Source organism: Meleagris gallopavo, chromosome 7 (genome assembly GCF_905368555.1).
Source record: "Meleagris gallopavo chromosome 7, MGAL_WU_HG_1.1, whole genome shotgun sequence".
Taxonomy (NCBI): Eukaryota; Metazoa; Chordata; class Aves; order Galliformes; family Phasianidae; genus Meleagris; species Meleagris gallopavo.
In genome coordinates, this window is record NC_139410.1 from 30267230 (window position 1) to 30281441 (window position 14212).

The 14212-nt window shown below is 41.5% G+C and overlaps 1 protein-coding gene across 2 annotated transcripts; it reads left to right on the forward strand.

The window, feature by feature from the left end:
- The first annotated feature begins 99 nt into the window (after nucleotides 1-99).
- Nucleotides 100-13985, forward strand: UBXN4 (UBX domain protein 4). 2 transcript variants are annotated; one of them, XM_085228769.1, is made up of 13 exons: nucleotides 100-264; nucleotides 4624-4726; nucleotides 5541-5569; nucleotides 6408-6526; nucleotides 7093-7252; nucleotides 7936-8038; nucleotides 9378-9432; nucleotides 9589-9753; nucleotides 10505-10632; nucleotides 11557-11659; nucleotides 12005-12136; nucleotides 12452-12660; nucleotides 13349-13985. In XM_085228769.1, the coding sequence occupies exons 1-13, from the start codon at nucleotides 183-185 to the stop codon at nucleotides 13485-13487; spliced, it is 1527 nt and encodes a 508-aa protein (XP_085084895.1). In that variant the 5' UTR covers nucleotides 100-182; the 3' UTR covers nucleotides 13488-13985. The 2 variants fall into 2 exon arrangements, with proteins under 2 accessions (XP_085084895.1, XP_003207770.2); XM_003207722.5 differs by lacking the exon at nucleotides 100-264 and adding an exon at nucleotides 951-1099.
- The last annotated feature ends 227 nt before the right edge of the window (nucleotides 13986-14212 follow it).

The window sequence follows — 14212 nt, forward strand, 5'->3', positions numbered from 1 at the left end:
CACCGCCCCCACAGACCGAGGCGAATCTGCCGCCATTGAGCGCGCGACCGAGGGCAGGCACCAATCAGAAGGCGGGGCTCGGGCCCCCGGCGCAGGCGCGTGACGAGGGGTCGGCGCGGAGGAACGGAGGTAGCGGCGCATGCGCACGGCGGCTGTCGCGGCTCCGGAGCCCGGCGGTCACCATGATGTGGTTCGGGGGCTCCATCCCGGCCGCCATCGCCGCCGCCAAGCAGCGGAGCTCGGTCTTCGTCGTGTTTGTGTCAGGTACGGCCGGCCGGAGCGGGGGGGCGGCGCCGAGCGCCGGGTCTCGGCCTCCTCTGCGCTGACACGGCGCCCGCGGCCGCCGGGCCCTGCCCTGCCCTGCCTGCGGGCCGCGAGCGGCGGGCGGAGTCGCGGGACTGGTCCGTCCGGTCCGGTCCGGTGCCGTCCGCATGGAGCCGCGGAGCCGAGCTAAGCCGAACCGCGGGGCGGGCCGGCCCGGCGTGTGCGGTTCTTGAGCCCCGCGCGCTCCTCTCCTCGGCCGCTCCTCCGCCAACTGCGCTGCGCCCCGCGGCGTGCGCTCATTCGTGCTGTGTCAGCGCGGGCCGTGGCGGCGCGCCGTGTCCCCGGGCCGGGCAGCGCCGGGCGCCGCTGATCGCGTGGAGCGCCGCGCTCGATCCGCTGGGGCTGCGGGGGCCGTTTGGGCGCAAAGCTTCCTTTCCCTTTCGGGCTATTTGTCGTGTGACCGACGGGCCTTTGGAGGAAGTGAAGTCGCGCTGACTCGGTGCGCGTTGCGCTCTGTGCAGAGGAACGAGGAGGAGCAGCTGCAGTGCGGCTGTCCCGTGCTGCTCGCCGTGCTGCGGAGCGCCGTCAGCCCGGCTGGGGACACGGGCTGCGAGCGTCTGAAAGTCCTGATAACGTGATGGCAGCTGTGCCGAACGGCTTTTAACACGCCGTTATTAGCTCTGTTCGTTTATTTGCCTTTTCCTTAAGCATTCTTCAGCGTGTTTGCCTTCAGAACTGACACTGCCTTCCTGGGTACCGACGTGTTGTGTGTAACTTCAAAGCCAGGTGGTAAGCAGGAAGAAGGCAGGTGCTCTGCAGTGCTCCACATCGTCAGGTTAGACGTGTTCTGTTGGATTTCTCAAACGTCTCACATTCTTAAAGATTTGTAGTCGCGTTCAGAACCTGTGACTTTTGAACCTGATGCAGTGCACTGGGAGTTGAGAAGCAAGTGCCGTAACTTACAGTATTTTTTTCATGCAGCTCAAGAACTGCACAGAACCGTCCTTTTCTTTTGGATGTGGATTTGACCGGGTAGGTGTGGGAATGCACAGGTGCTCAGGCTGGCGATAAGTGTGTGACTGCAGGGATGTAGCCTTGCTTTGATCCACCACTCGCATGGTGGTGATGTTGAATCTTCATGCTGCAGACTGGCCCGTAGACATAAATGAAGGACAGGCATTCCTAAAGCAGCTGTCCGAGCAGGAAGAGGTGCTTTCAGAAGTGTTCCTTGGAGGTGCTTTGTGCACTTTGCTCAGTGATCTATGGGGGGACAAAACATTAATAAATTGTAAAAATGATAAATAGCAAATACAAATCAACTGTGATTGTAGTGTGAGCTACTAGATTCACTCTTGACCAAAATAATTGAAGTCTGCTTGGTTCATTGCTTTTTATTTGGTTCCTACTACCATCTGCCTGTCCGTCTCTTCCAGTTTGCTGCACTTCTCTGGACAAGCACCAGGAATGAAGAACTGGATTATTTCTTCTGACTCTAGACTATTTTCTACAGGCAAGCTGTAACGTGGCTGCTTAGCTTAACAATGAGGCAGTGTTCGCAACTGCAGTTGCGAGTTGTTCAACCAGCTTTTTTTTTCAGCATTTCTGTTCATGGACTTCGTAGTGTAGTTTTAAACCTTCCTGGCGTAGTTCTAGTTGGGATCTTACATGCACTAGCACGTCTCATGGATGTCTCTGCTATCTTCTTGATAGAGTTCTGTAGATGGCCTTCCATCCTCCACAGTTAGGAGACTCCTTTGATGTCTTGTGATATTTAATCTGAAGTTAATTGTCTTCCTTGGATGCCTCCTCTGTTCGATGGGGCTGGTTAAGATTATTTCCTTCCAAAAGTTAGGCGTGTTCTAATAATGAAAATACCAGGCTATGTTTTAAGAGGTGCCTTTTCAGAAGTGAAAAAGGAGGAGACTGTGGGGTAGAGAAAAAGCACTTCCAGCTAAAGTGCTTGTGTTTCTTTTTAGGAACATTTGTAGGAACAGCCCTTTGTTTATAACTTCATTTTTAGGATTTTTTGTTCTTTAACAAAAGAGCGATTTGCAATCAGCTAGTCATTTGTTAGTGCTTTCCTGCCAAGCTGTATCCAAGCACTTTTCAAGTTAAACATGTGAAGTAACAAGAGGAGGAGGTTAGCAGCCCTGTATTCCAACTTGCTGCCTTTTCCAGAATGGGCAATCCTTGCCCTCACTGAGGAGTTAGGAAATGCACGTTTATGAGCAGCAGCCAGACAGCTCCTTCTGTAAGGGAGACATTTGTCCCTGATGCCTGCTGTGAAGTTTTGATTTGCCTGTTTTATTTTAGGACTGAGGAATAGGGGAATTAAGACCTTTGGCAACCTGGGGTGGTTTTGAATAGATTCCTCTTACAGGAACTCAGTCATTGCAATGAAGTCTTTTCAGTGACCTGAATCCCGTGGGAGGTGATGGATACCTGTCCCTGTGTGGAGCTCTCACTTGACCTGACCACAGTGAAGAGATTGGCACGTGTGACTGAGAGTTGTGTGCAGCTCGTTGATTGCTGCTAAGTGAAGTCAAGTTATGTGTGGGAAATCTGAGGATCTTGGGAACAAGAGATCTGAGGCAGTCGTAATAACTCGGTGTTTTGCTGAGATCTGAATTCTGCCAGTCATGTTGATTGCGGCCTCTCAGCTTTCTCCATGCCTTTCACATTTCGTTTTCAGGATACAGTTACTGTGATAAATGAACGTGAACTCCCAAGTGGGAAAGGGTTATTAACAAAAAGATACCCAAGTAGCTATTCTGTGGGTAGTCCCTGTGCTAAAGTGCTTCATGAGGTACAGTTTCAGAAGGTGATTTATCAGCGTTTTCCTTCCTGGATCACAGCTCTTGGAGACTGCACGGTGAATAATCTCTGACCTGTTTTTGTCCTTCAGCATTCTTTTGCCAACTGCAGCAGTTGTTTGTCTGGAAAAGTTACCATTAGGCAAGTCTTGAGGTATTTTTAGTAGCCTAATCGGATGAGCACATGTGAAAGTGTGTGCAGCACAGCGGCTCTATCCGAGCATGTGGGGGGAGAGGCTGCACCACTGGGCAGAACAGCTGCAGCCACCCGCTGCCCTTGGTTCCCTAAAAATATCCTAAATGTGAACTTGGGGTGTATAGGCTGACAGGAACAGAGATTAACGCTTCTAGGGAAAAATCAATACGTACAGATGGAAAACACTTGTATTTGTTTTCTTCTGAGCAGCGCTGCAACCAGTCCCAACCTTAAGGGAGCAAGGCTTCCGGGGGGGACTCCTGGTCATTCATGAGTAAAAGATAGTGTGTGAAATAGTGACTGGGATGAAACAGGTTGTTGTTGTTGTTGAATAATGGGCTTCTATACTAGGAAGCCAGTATGTAACTCTTCATCAAGAGTGCAGTCAGTTCCAAGCTGATAGGAAATAACTGAAATTAAAGATAAACAAATGCTTGTAGGCTGGTGCACTTGTGGAAAACTGATTAACATTCACCTGAATTTATTGATTAACCCAAATTCCCTAAACTAAACTAGTGCTTTAGAATACAAAACTGATTAAAGTAACAATTGTGAATTTGTGGCTCCTTTTTCAGTTTCCCTTACTTACATAGCTGCTCTTCTATTCCTGGGTGCTCCTGACTCCTTTTCTTCCATTCCCACTGTTACTGTTCATGTGAAGAACTGAAGCACAAAAGCAATAAATCTGTGAAGAAAGGCTTTTTTTTTAATTATCAAATTCTGAAGCCTTGTGTACTGAATTATGTTTTTATAAGAGGTGAAAAGTGTAGTTTTACCTGCATTAGCAGCTGCTGTACCAATACGTACTTAAATTTATTAGGAAGCAGTTGATAGCATGTTAGCAGGTCAAGCCCAGTGGCAGGGAGAAGCAGTGGTTCATTCCAACTGCTGTGGGATCTCCTTGCAGATTACAAGAGCATAGCAAACAGGACATGAAAGCATAAAGGTGCTCCCTGTAACGTGAAAATGCAGCCCATGGGCAGTTGTGCAATGAGATGGTGCAATCAAGCCAATCCCCAGGCTGCCATCAGTTCCTGCTCCTTTATCCCTGTTCCATCTGTGTGGTCCAGTCCCGTCTGCTTCCCTGGACTAACTTGCCATGCAGCTGAATGAGTGTGCAAGCTACGTGCTTGCTGTCTTGCAAGGATTTTTGGTGTATTTGCCTTTTTTGGCATGTTAGCAAGATGAATCAGCTGGAGTGAATTACCTCCAGATTATAGGAAAGAAAAGAAGATTAACCGATTTGAAAATAATTGAGAGAGACTCTTTCATCAACGATTTCAAGCAGCTGAAGCAGAGCTGAAGTCAGAAGCGGTCGTTTGTTCAGCTTCATGGATGTTGTGTTTGCAGGTGAGGATGAACAGTCTGCTGAGATGGCTGCAAGGTGGGAGGACGCTCAGGTGACCGAGGCTGCCTCCGATGGCTTTGTTGCTATTAAAATCGACACCAAAAGGTTTGATTCAACTCTAATTTTGTCTCTTATACAGTCTTTCATTGATGATGATGGAAGTATGAGGCATGTGAAGTCCTCTCCCTGCACTGGGGGTAGTCTAAATACGGTGCTTGAGAACAGAAGTGAGATCAGTGCTGCTGAAGCCACCGGACTCTGAGAAAATTGGAAATTTGCACATGTACTGCAATGTTGTGCAGAATATTTTTTGCATGTTTCCTACTGGCATTAGTAAAAGAATGCTTGAGGATGTTCTCTTTCAAGAGAAAAAGATGCAAAGAAAGCCAAGCAAAACTAATGTGGAATCAAAATGCAAGTACACTCGAGGCAATCCTTTGTTCAGCAGGATAGGTCTGTAAGGCCCTAGAGAAATTCTCTCCTTTGTAACACACAGCACAGAAGCATTGAGGCTTCTGGATAAATTACTCAATTTTGTTAGAATAAGAACTTCAGTTCCAGTGAGCAAAGTGTGCTGATGTTTCCAGAAGTTGCATTATTTTAAAAGGCTCTGTAGACCTTTTAGAAGACACACTGCCTTGTTTGCACTCAGTGGGTTAGATGTCTCTTTCCTCAATTGCTTCTTAGCACTGCTTCCATAAATAATCTACTGCAGTCAACTGTGATCAGCAGGGATTGATAACACTTATGCAAAATTATAATGAGAAGATGCAATGTGAGTTTGCTTTTAGTGTTCTCTCAAGTATTTAAATAGTTCCTTGTGTGGTGGTAGAACAGTTATTTTTGTGATGAAAGGCTTAATCTAAAGTTGTTGCAAAGTGATTGCTCTTCCTCAACATGAATCTTTTCTTTTTACCAGTGAAGCCTGCCTGCAGTTTTCTCAAATTTGTATCCTTTGAATACAATTTAGCTATGTTGTGATTACAGAGAATTTCTCTCTAAAAGTTAAGGCTGTTCTTAAATATAAACAATATTATTAAAAAAAATTATTTTATTGCACAAAAATAAATAATAAGCTGTTATTAAATTGTATCATCTCCATATTCAGCTTACCATTAGTTCTTAAAGAAAGTGAGCAAGTTTGTTTAATGTCAATACTGTGCAGTTCTCTTAATAGAAGGTTTCCCAAAGCCTTCTGTAAGCAGAATAACTCATTGGTACTAATCAGCATTAAGAAACAAACAAACAAAAAAAGCCAAACTCTAAACTGTTATCTGAAGTTCAGAATTAGAGAGGAGGAGGAACAAGTAGTGAGTTGGGTTTGGCAGAGGCACAGGCATGAGGTTAGGTAAGCTTCCCCTGCCTTAAGTAGGTTGTTCCTTATAGCTCAGGAATTCTGTCTGATGCTGAAAAAGAATTTAGTACTTGGGTTTTCTTAGCGCTGTAAAGCATTCAGTATTACCTATATAAGAAGTCATCTTGCACAAACATGAAGTCTTTCAAATCAAAGAGTAATTGGTAGTTGGGTGTGTCTGTCTGAGAAAAAAACTTTGCTCAACTGCTCAAACAATTTCCAGGAAAAGGTGAAATACTAATCAGTTGTATGGGATGTTTTCCAGCATATTTGGTAGCTTTGTTTTTCTTCCTCCCCTGATGTATTCAACTGGCTACCAGGTGGAGATAGAATATTGAATAGAGACATTCAGGACCTCAGATTCCTGCTTTTCCTTATAACATTACTTTATAAATTTGTTGTCAGGCATTGCCCTTAACTGCTGCCGTGCAGATCCTGTAGTGTGCGTTCCATCCAGTTTTTTTATAGGAGACAATGGAATCCCTTTGGAAGTAATTGCTGGCAGCGTTTCTGCTGAAGAGCTTGTTACCAGAATCCATAAAGTGAAACAGGTAATGCTTGTGACAAGTGGATCTTTCAGACTGAGATGGGTATGCTCACATGCTTAGGACAGGCCCTTAATGTACTCCTTGGAGAAATATGAATTATTGTGTTTATCTCCCTCCATCAACAAAATCAGCAAGTTTAAATTCAATACATAATGTTGAATGGGTGGGAAAGTCCTGTGCAGAAATGCTGTGCTATCTTTTGTTTCACAGATTGTTTAATCATTTGTGTAACACCCACAGAAAGGAGGCGTGTCAGGAAGCCTAAACTTGAATGATACACCAACTACTCTTTCAGTAATTTGTGTGTGATTTTTGTAATACTGTTTTATAATGTGGGTTTATAAAAATATGCTTCAAAATATAATGTAAGCATAGTTTTATCACTGGGAATGTGAGTCTAAGATTATAATTAAGAAAAAGGTATATATGGTTGTGTCAGATTCAACAGTGTGGGATAATTTTAGTTTTATATTTTAAATAGGACCGAGTCTCCAAAACCAGTTCAGTAGCCTTGATGTTTGAACCTGAGGAGAACATCATACTCTCACTTGTTCCCCCCAATTTCTTAGATGCACGCAGAAAAAGGGCAATCTCTGGAAAATCCATGTCAGTCCTCTGCTTCGTGCCCCTCGTCTCCATCTGATGGTGCTCCAGAAAACATGCAGTGCACTGCAGCAGATCCTTGTGGCTCTCCTCAGTCTGTTATGTCTGAAACAAGACCTTCTGATGGTAATGGCCAACTTGTTAACACAAATGCTAGCTGGTTTGCTTTTAAATATTTTTCCTTGTCTTAATTGCTATCTAATATTGCATAAAAGATAGTATATTGAGTGGACTTGTTGAAAAACTTGAACATACCAGATGCTTCTTGCAGAACTTGTCATTCTGCGCTGTTCTAATGTGAGAAATACGTGGTTTGTAATAGGAAAAAAAGCAGTGTTTAGGATTCAGCTGAAAAGGCTCCTCTGGATTAGTAACTTGAAATCAAACGGGGAAAGGGGAAAATAAAAAATTTGAATAGCAGGACCTCCTTTCTTTTTTTCTAGGGTAAGTTTACGTTGGATATCAGGGAAAACTTCTGTACTGAAAGGGTTGTTAAGCACTGGGATAGGCTTCTGAGGGAGGTGGTTGAGTCACCATCCCTGGATGTGTTTAAAATCCATTTCGATGTGGTGCTCAGGGATGTGTTTTAGTGGAGGGTTGTTACGGTAGTGTGGTTAGGTCATGGTTGGACTTGATGATCTTTAAGGTCTTTTCCAACCAGAGTGATTCTATGATTGATTCTATGATTCTTCTGGAGATATCCTAGTTTCTGCCAATTGTGGCTAATAGTAAACAATTAATATTTTTGTATTAAGAAATATACCTTTAACTTTTCTCTCATGCATTACTTTCTTGTAAATCGCTTGCAGATGGAGCAAATTCAAGTCAGGCAAGCCAGGAGGCAACTCAGTCTTCAGATGAGCAAGTGAGCAATGCTCAGCCTGTGAATGATCTTGCACTTAAAGTAGAAAGGTAACTCTTCTTTGTAGGCTATTTAATGTATTGTGTTTGTTTCTGAGGATGTAGTTCTGTTTTGTTTTTTTTTTTATCAGGCTGAATTACAGGATTTTGGTGCTGATTCTGTTGTCATCTGGCAGACATTTCATGTGGGCTTATTTTTGTTTGGATTTCTGAGATTAATACTTGGAGGAACACAAAAATCAGCTTTTTAATTAATTTTTCCCATACCCTGAGATAAGGAGGTAATCTGGAAAATTAAGAAGATTGTCATTACTTTCATATGATGTCATTATTTTGATCTCTTTCAGACAATATGCTTTCTGCAAAGATTTTGAAGGAGTTAAAATATTGTACTGGAAGCATTGAAACTAGTTTAGAAATGCTAACCTAGGTTTTCTACAGAGATGTCCTCTCATTTTCTTGTCTGTTTGGTGACTGCAGTCCAGGCATATTGCAAAAGGCAGAGGAATTCTATTTTGTGACTCTTCTGCTTTTTATTTGATCAATGAACTGTAGCAAGGTCCAATAAGCAATGCTAGTATTAAAAGTATGGTATTAAAAAGACAAGACTGATAAGAAAGTCACTATTTTAATGTAGATATAAGATTCATTTTTAAAATATATGTGAATCTTAAATTGCACCATATTTGCATAAACGTACAGCATATTTTCTATCAGGAAAATAAAAAAGGAGGCAAAGCCATGTGGTAGTTAGCATTTCTCTTTTAAAAAGCATAACGGCAGCTACTGTACAAAAACAAAAAATTCCTCCTGTCTGACTATGCGTGGCATTTGGTCATGCCTGCCCTCTTCCCAGACTTAAAAATACAGTGCAAATTTTGTGCATTGGTCCTTATCATAAAGCACCTGTCTGGATAAATGGGACAAACACGTGTGTCTATATCAGTACTTGCTATATATTGTTTGTTTTCCATTTTAGGAAGTGATGTGCAGGAGAAACCAGATGGCTTAAATAATTGAGAACAGGTTGAGATTAGTGTTTCTGTTACCATAGTTTACCAACAGTATTGCCTATTGTATGTCTTACAAGATGTCAAACAACAAGAATATGTAAGGTTCTTCATTTAGTCAACAGAAAAGAAGAAATATGTTAAAACTACCATTAAAAACTGCAGGCTAGGTGCTGAATCACTACCTCGTGTTGTTGTGGATGGTACAGCCACACGTGAATGAATTATTATTCTTACAGTAGCTGTTAGCAGTGTGTTACAGTTCCTCTTCACTTTCATGTGTTTTATTCTTCTGTGCTGGGAAATGCTTCATTAAAAGTAAAAATGTTAATAGTAGATAATGCCATTTTATGACTTTTTTCCTTTGCTTTTAAATTTAGAATCACAAAAAAGCTTGAAGAAAGACGAGAGGAGAAAAGGAAAGAAGAAGAACAGGTAAAACAAAAATGTGGAACTGCTTGCAGTATTTATTTAGACACCCATATTTGAATAAATGCTTAATTGCTTTTTAAACAAATATACTTCAGTCTCATACCACTTACCCAAGGCACTTTTGTGGTCTCATTTTTATTTTCTCTCTTGTTTATTCAGAAAGAAATTAAGAAAGAAATAGAACGGAGAAAAACTGGCAAAGAAATGTTGGAGTACAAAAGACGTCAGGAAGAAGAATTGACAAAACGGATGCTAGAGGAAAGGAACAGAGAGAAGGCAGAAGAGAAGGCAGCTAGAGAGCGTATCAGGCAACAGATTGCATTGGTAATTTCTTCATTTGGAATGACAGCTTGCTGCTTCTTTCTTACAAGGGCTGATAGTACTAACAGGATAAATTTTCTCATTTGGTAAAACGTTGAAAAATTTTCAGTTTCTCTGTTTGGAACTCTGTGGCTTTGCATGGCGACAACTTGTGCATTTTAGTAGCATTTGCTGTGAAGCTTCTACTTTTACATGCATAATGATGATATCTGTGAGAATTAATACAGTAGCTTTTTTCTATGTAGCTTGAGCCCAGTGATGAATTATCAGTAAACATAAAAAAAGAATTGCAGTTCAAATTGAGATCTGAAATGGAAGCCCAGGAAATATTTAATTATTTGAAAATGGAGGTGTTTTTTTTTTTTTTAAGTTTGTATTTATAGGTGTTTATATATGCATATAAACAGTTCACAGCTGAAATTCCTCTTTGTTTCCAAGTTTTGCCTAGAACATGCAGAACTACAGCAATATGACTTGTCATAGATTTTTCCCTTTCTCTTCACTGGAAAGTTACACTTTCATGGGAAGGCTATCTGACTGCTTGGATGAAGTAATTCATTGAAAAGTGTATTTTATCTTTCCTAATGACAAGAGACAGTGCAGTTTGGCAATGAATACAGCTTTGCAGCATCACTGCCTTTCCTCTGTGCTGCCTACTTAGAGCAGTTGGGTTCTCAGTACAGACTGAGGTTTTTATGAGTATTAAGTTGAGGTTCATAGTGAAAATGAAGGTTCATGTTTGGTCTTTCCTAAGGATCGTGCTGAGAGAGCAGCTCGCTTTGCGAAATCGAAGGAAGAAGCAGAAGCTGCAAAAGCTGCAGCTCTTCAGGCTAAACAGGCTGAAATAGAAGCCAGAAAAGAAGCATCTCAAAAGGAGCGAAGGTGAGTTGTTTTAGAGAAAGCAGATGTATACTCATGGGAAGAAAGGTTAAAAAAAAAAATCTTTGCATAAGCATTAAGAAATTTTAATAGTATGTCTAACCTATTAACTGATGCTATGCTGGTGTGTTTGAATATTAACATAAAAATTAGCTTTCTTTTGTAATATTAACTCATAGCTATTTCCATTAATGTTGTGTTCTCAGATAACTTGCATCCTTTAGACATTCCTGATAATGATACATTCACTTCCTGATCTTTGATTTGAATACCAGGTATGATGGGGCTAGGTAAGGAACTAGATGAGGTGGTTATGTCAGAACTACGGTGGAGAATGTGGTAACGATCCAGGTGTTTCTCTGGGTGCACAACTGGCTTGGATTCAGCAAGGCTTGTTTATGCACATCAGCATTAGAGTCAGACATGGCTTCTGTTCTGCCTGATGCTGCTTTTTCAGAAAATATCCTAAGTTATGGAGGCCTTAAATAGTTACTGAACCACTGTGAATCAAAACCCTAGCAGAAAGGGCACAGTGCAGGAGTAACCAGTTAGGTAGCTGAACGAAGCATTACCTGTCAAGTTAGAGTGAATACCTATGCCCTCATAGTATAACTCCCAAAAAATCCAATAGAAGTAATGCAGGCTACACAAAATATGTGTGGTTTATATTTCATTCATATATTCCTTGTTATGTGTGATTAATACAAGCATCTTGTTTGAATACTGATGAGTCTGGTGAAATGCAGAGATGCATGGTGGTATATGAAGAAGATGGGTATCAACTGCGAGTCCAAATCCATAAGCTATCTGAACTGCCATAAATAAGATGGCTGCCCCTCCCTTCCACACCTGAATACTGCCAAGCTAAAGCCCCAGGAGTGTTTGTAATTGTTAATATACCAACTGACCACGGTGAATGTCCCACAGTGCAATAGCCAGGATTCAGTTCCGCCTTCCAGATGGATCTTCCTTTACTAACCAGTTCCCATCTGAAGCACGGCTGGAAGAAGCGAGGCAGTTTGCTGCACAGGTAAATCGGTGTTTCATATTCTCAGCTATATGCTAATTACAGATTAATGTAGCAGCAAGTAGTTGAACATGGCAGAATTGTTGTTAGCTGCTTTCCTTTTTGTTAATTTGAAGTGAGTTTTGGCTAGCAGCATTCTCCAGAGCCACCAACTGCCTTTGTACAGCTGCAGCACGGAACTTGAATAGCAGAACTTTTCGTATCTCTTACTTCATATGAAGATCATTGTAATTTTGATAAGAATTCTTAGTCAGTAAAGCAATGCATGCTCAGCTGGCAGCTCCGCAGTTGTTTAGAAAGTGGAAATTGAGCAGTTATAACTAAAATGTTTTCTTTGTACTTTCACAGACGGTTGGTAATGCTTATGGCAATTTTTCTCTGGCAACAATGTTTCCCAGAAGGGAATTTACCAAAGAAGATTATGGAAAGAAATTACTGGAGTTAGAGTTAGCACCCAGTGCTTCCGTAGTGCTGCTGCCGGTAGGTGTTGCTTTGGGATTGGTTTGTTCTTCATCTAACTACAAACATCAACTACTACACAGGTGCTTCTGGTCAGCCATTATAATACTTGCTTGAATTTTGTTCTTTGCTGTCTCTAAGACATATTGCAAAATTAGTATAATTTCTTTTTGGACTAATTAGGAAAGGGATTGACATAGATATTTGTTTATTGTGGAACCAAATATGGTCTTTTCTAGTGTCTGTTGAGCTGCTTCTAAATTACGTGTGAAATACTCTGCCTGAATGAGTACAGCTTTAATAGCTGACAAGTTTGCTTTTGGTGTTCGTATCCAGGCAGGAAGACCTGCTACTTCTGTTGTCCAGGCTTCAGGCGGTGACCTGTGGAAGTTCTTGGGCACGATACTTTATCCCCTCCTAGCAGTTTGGAGATTTATTAGCAACTTTCTGTTTACGAGTCCACCCCCCTCAGAATCTACTGTGAGAACAGTCCATCAGCAAGAGCATTCGAATCCCTCAAACTCTAACAATGTTGAGCAAAGCAGGTAATCAAAGCTGTTTATGCTAGCTGTCTCTAAGTGCTTGCTAGAATTGTTTTAGCGTTAGATTATTGAACTGAACCATATCTGTTCTTTTATACTTGTTGCTCTGTCCTTGCAGTTTCAGGCAACCACTCTTCCGTGCGGCTAAAGGATAAGCTGGGGGCAGGCAAACTGCATCTCAGCCCTGATTAAGCTATCTTGCTTTGTACTTGTGTGATTAAGCAAGCCCTTTACTGCTTGCTTCAGTTTACAACTGCAGTGTAGGCAAAAAAAAAAAAAAAAAATCCCATGGTTTTGCAGCCATTAATGAACACAGAATTCAGCTGTAATTATGAATATGGGTTTCACTTGAGCTGATACTGTTTGGAAGATAAAAATTTTGAAAATGTAAGTTTTGAAGATGTAAAGTTCTCTCATGGTGTAGTTACACAAGGAACATGAGCAACTGAAGTCGATCAGAGAGTTGAGGTTCTGTGTTGGAGAAAAATCTCTTATACAAGGAGCTATTTCAAATGAAGTAGACATGTATCACCTCAGTGCCAGGAGAACCAAAGTTCTGTTTGTCTGACTACTAAATGCCATGTTTTTAGCTGGGTACTGTTTCCCAGGGAAAGAAAGGGCTGAGGAAACCTATTTTTGGGGATAAGAGAAGGAAGGATGCTCTACTTACACGCTGCCTTTTGTACCCTAGGCAAACTGTCAGGAAAAGAGTAACAGAAAAACGAGGTGAAGACTTCAAAAAAGAAGGCAAAATATACAGACTGAGGACTCAAGATGATGGAGAAGATGAAAACAATACTTGGAATGGAAATTCTACACAACAAATGTAGTTTTGAGTAACTGCAGTAATGAGTCAGGCTTTTTTTTTTTTTTTTTTTTCCTTATTTGATTTAAGTCAACTAAAGCTTCTGGAGAAGTGGGGCTTCTTTCGCACCAACTGAATTACTTACTCAATTCTTATTCCTACAGTGGAGGAGGATGGAATAAAGTTGCCTATTTCAGAACAATCAAGTGGGTGTAGGTGTGGCTTAAGAAGTCAAGAGTTGAAAAGATTGAAAATCTCCATCAGCTTTCATACTCATTACCCTACTGCCATTAGTAAGGCACTTTTTAATCTTTAAATATTCTGCTACATAAATTTAAGCGCCAGGTATTAATATAAAGGCCATAGTAGGGAATGACTGATTTAAAATGAGGGTGTCAGAAGCACTATAAGTAGCAAATCAGGTAACTAATTTATGTTTAACTTTTTTCTTGCTTCTGCAACTGCAAGCAAAACCTTGTAGTTTTTAATTCCCCAAGCACTCAATAAACTATTTTCCAGAAAACATAGCTGTCTTTTCTTGTAACATTCCTCTGAGGTACACTGTCACAGAGAAGCAAGGAGCTAGGCTTGCAGGCTAAGATTTAAAATACAAGTCACAGTTGTTTCAGTTTACATGACCTTACTTGGGAGTTCCTGTTGAAATCTGGTAAAAGTAGTATGAAAGTTTTTAGTGTCTGAAAAAGTGTATGGGAGAAAAACACTTTCTTTGTCACGTAAAGTGGAAATGTT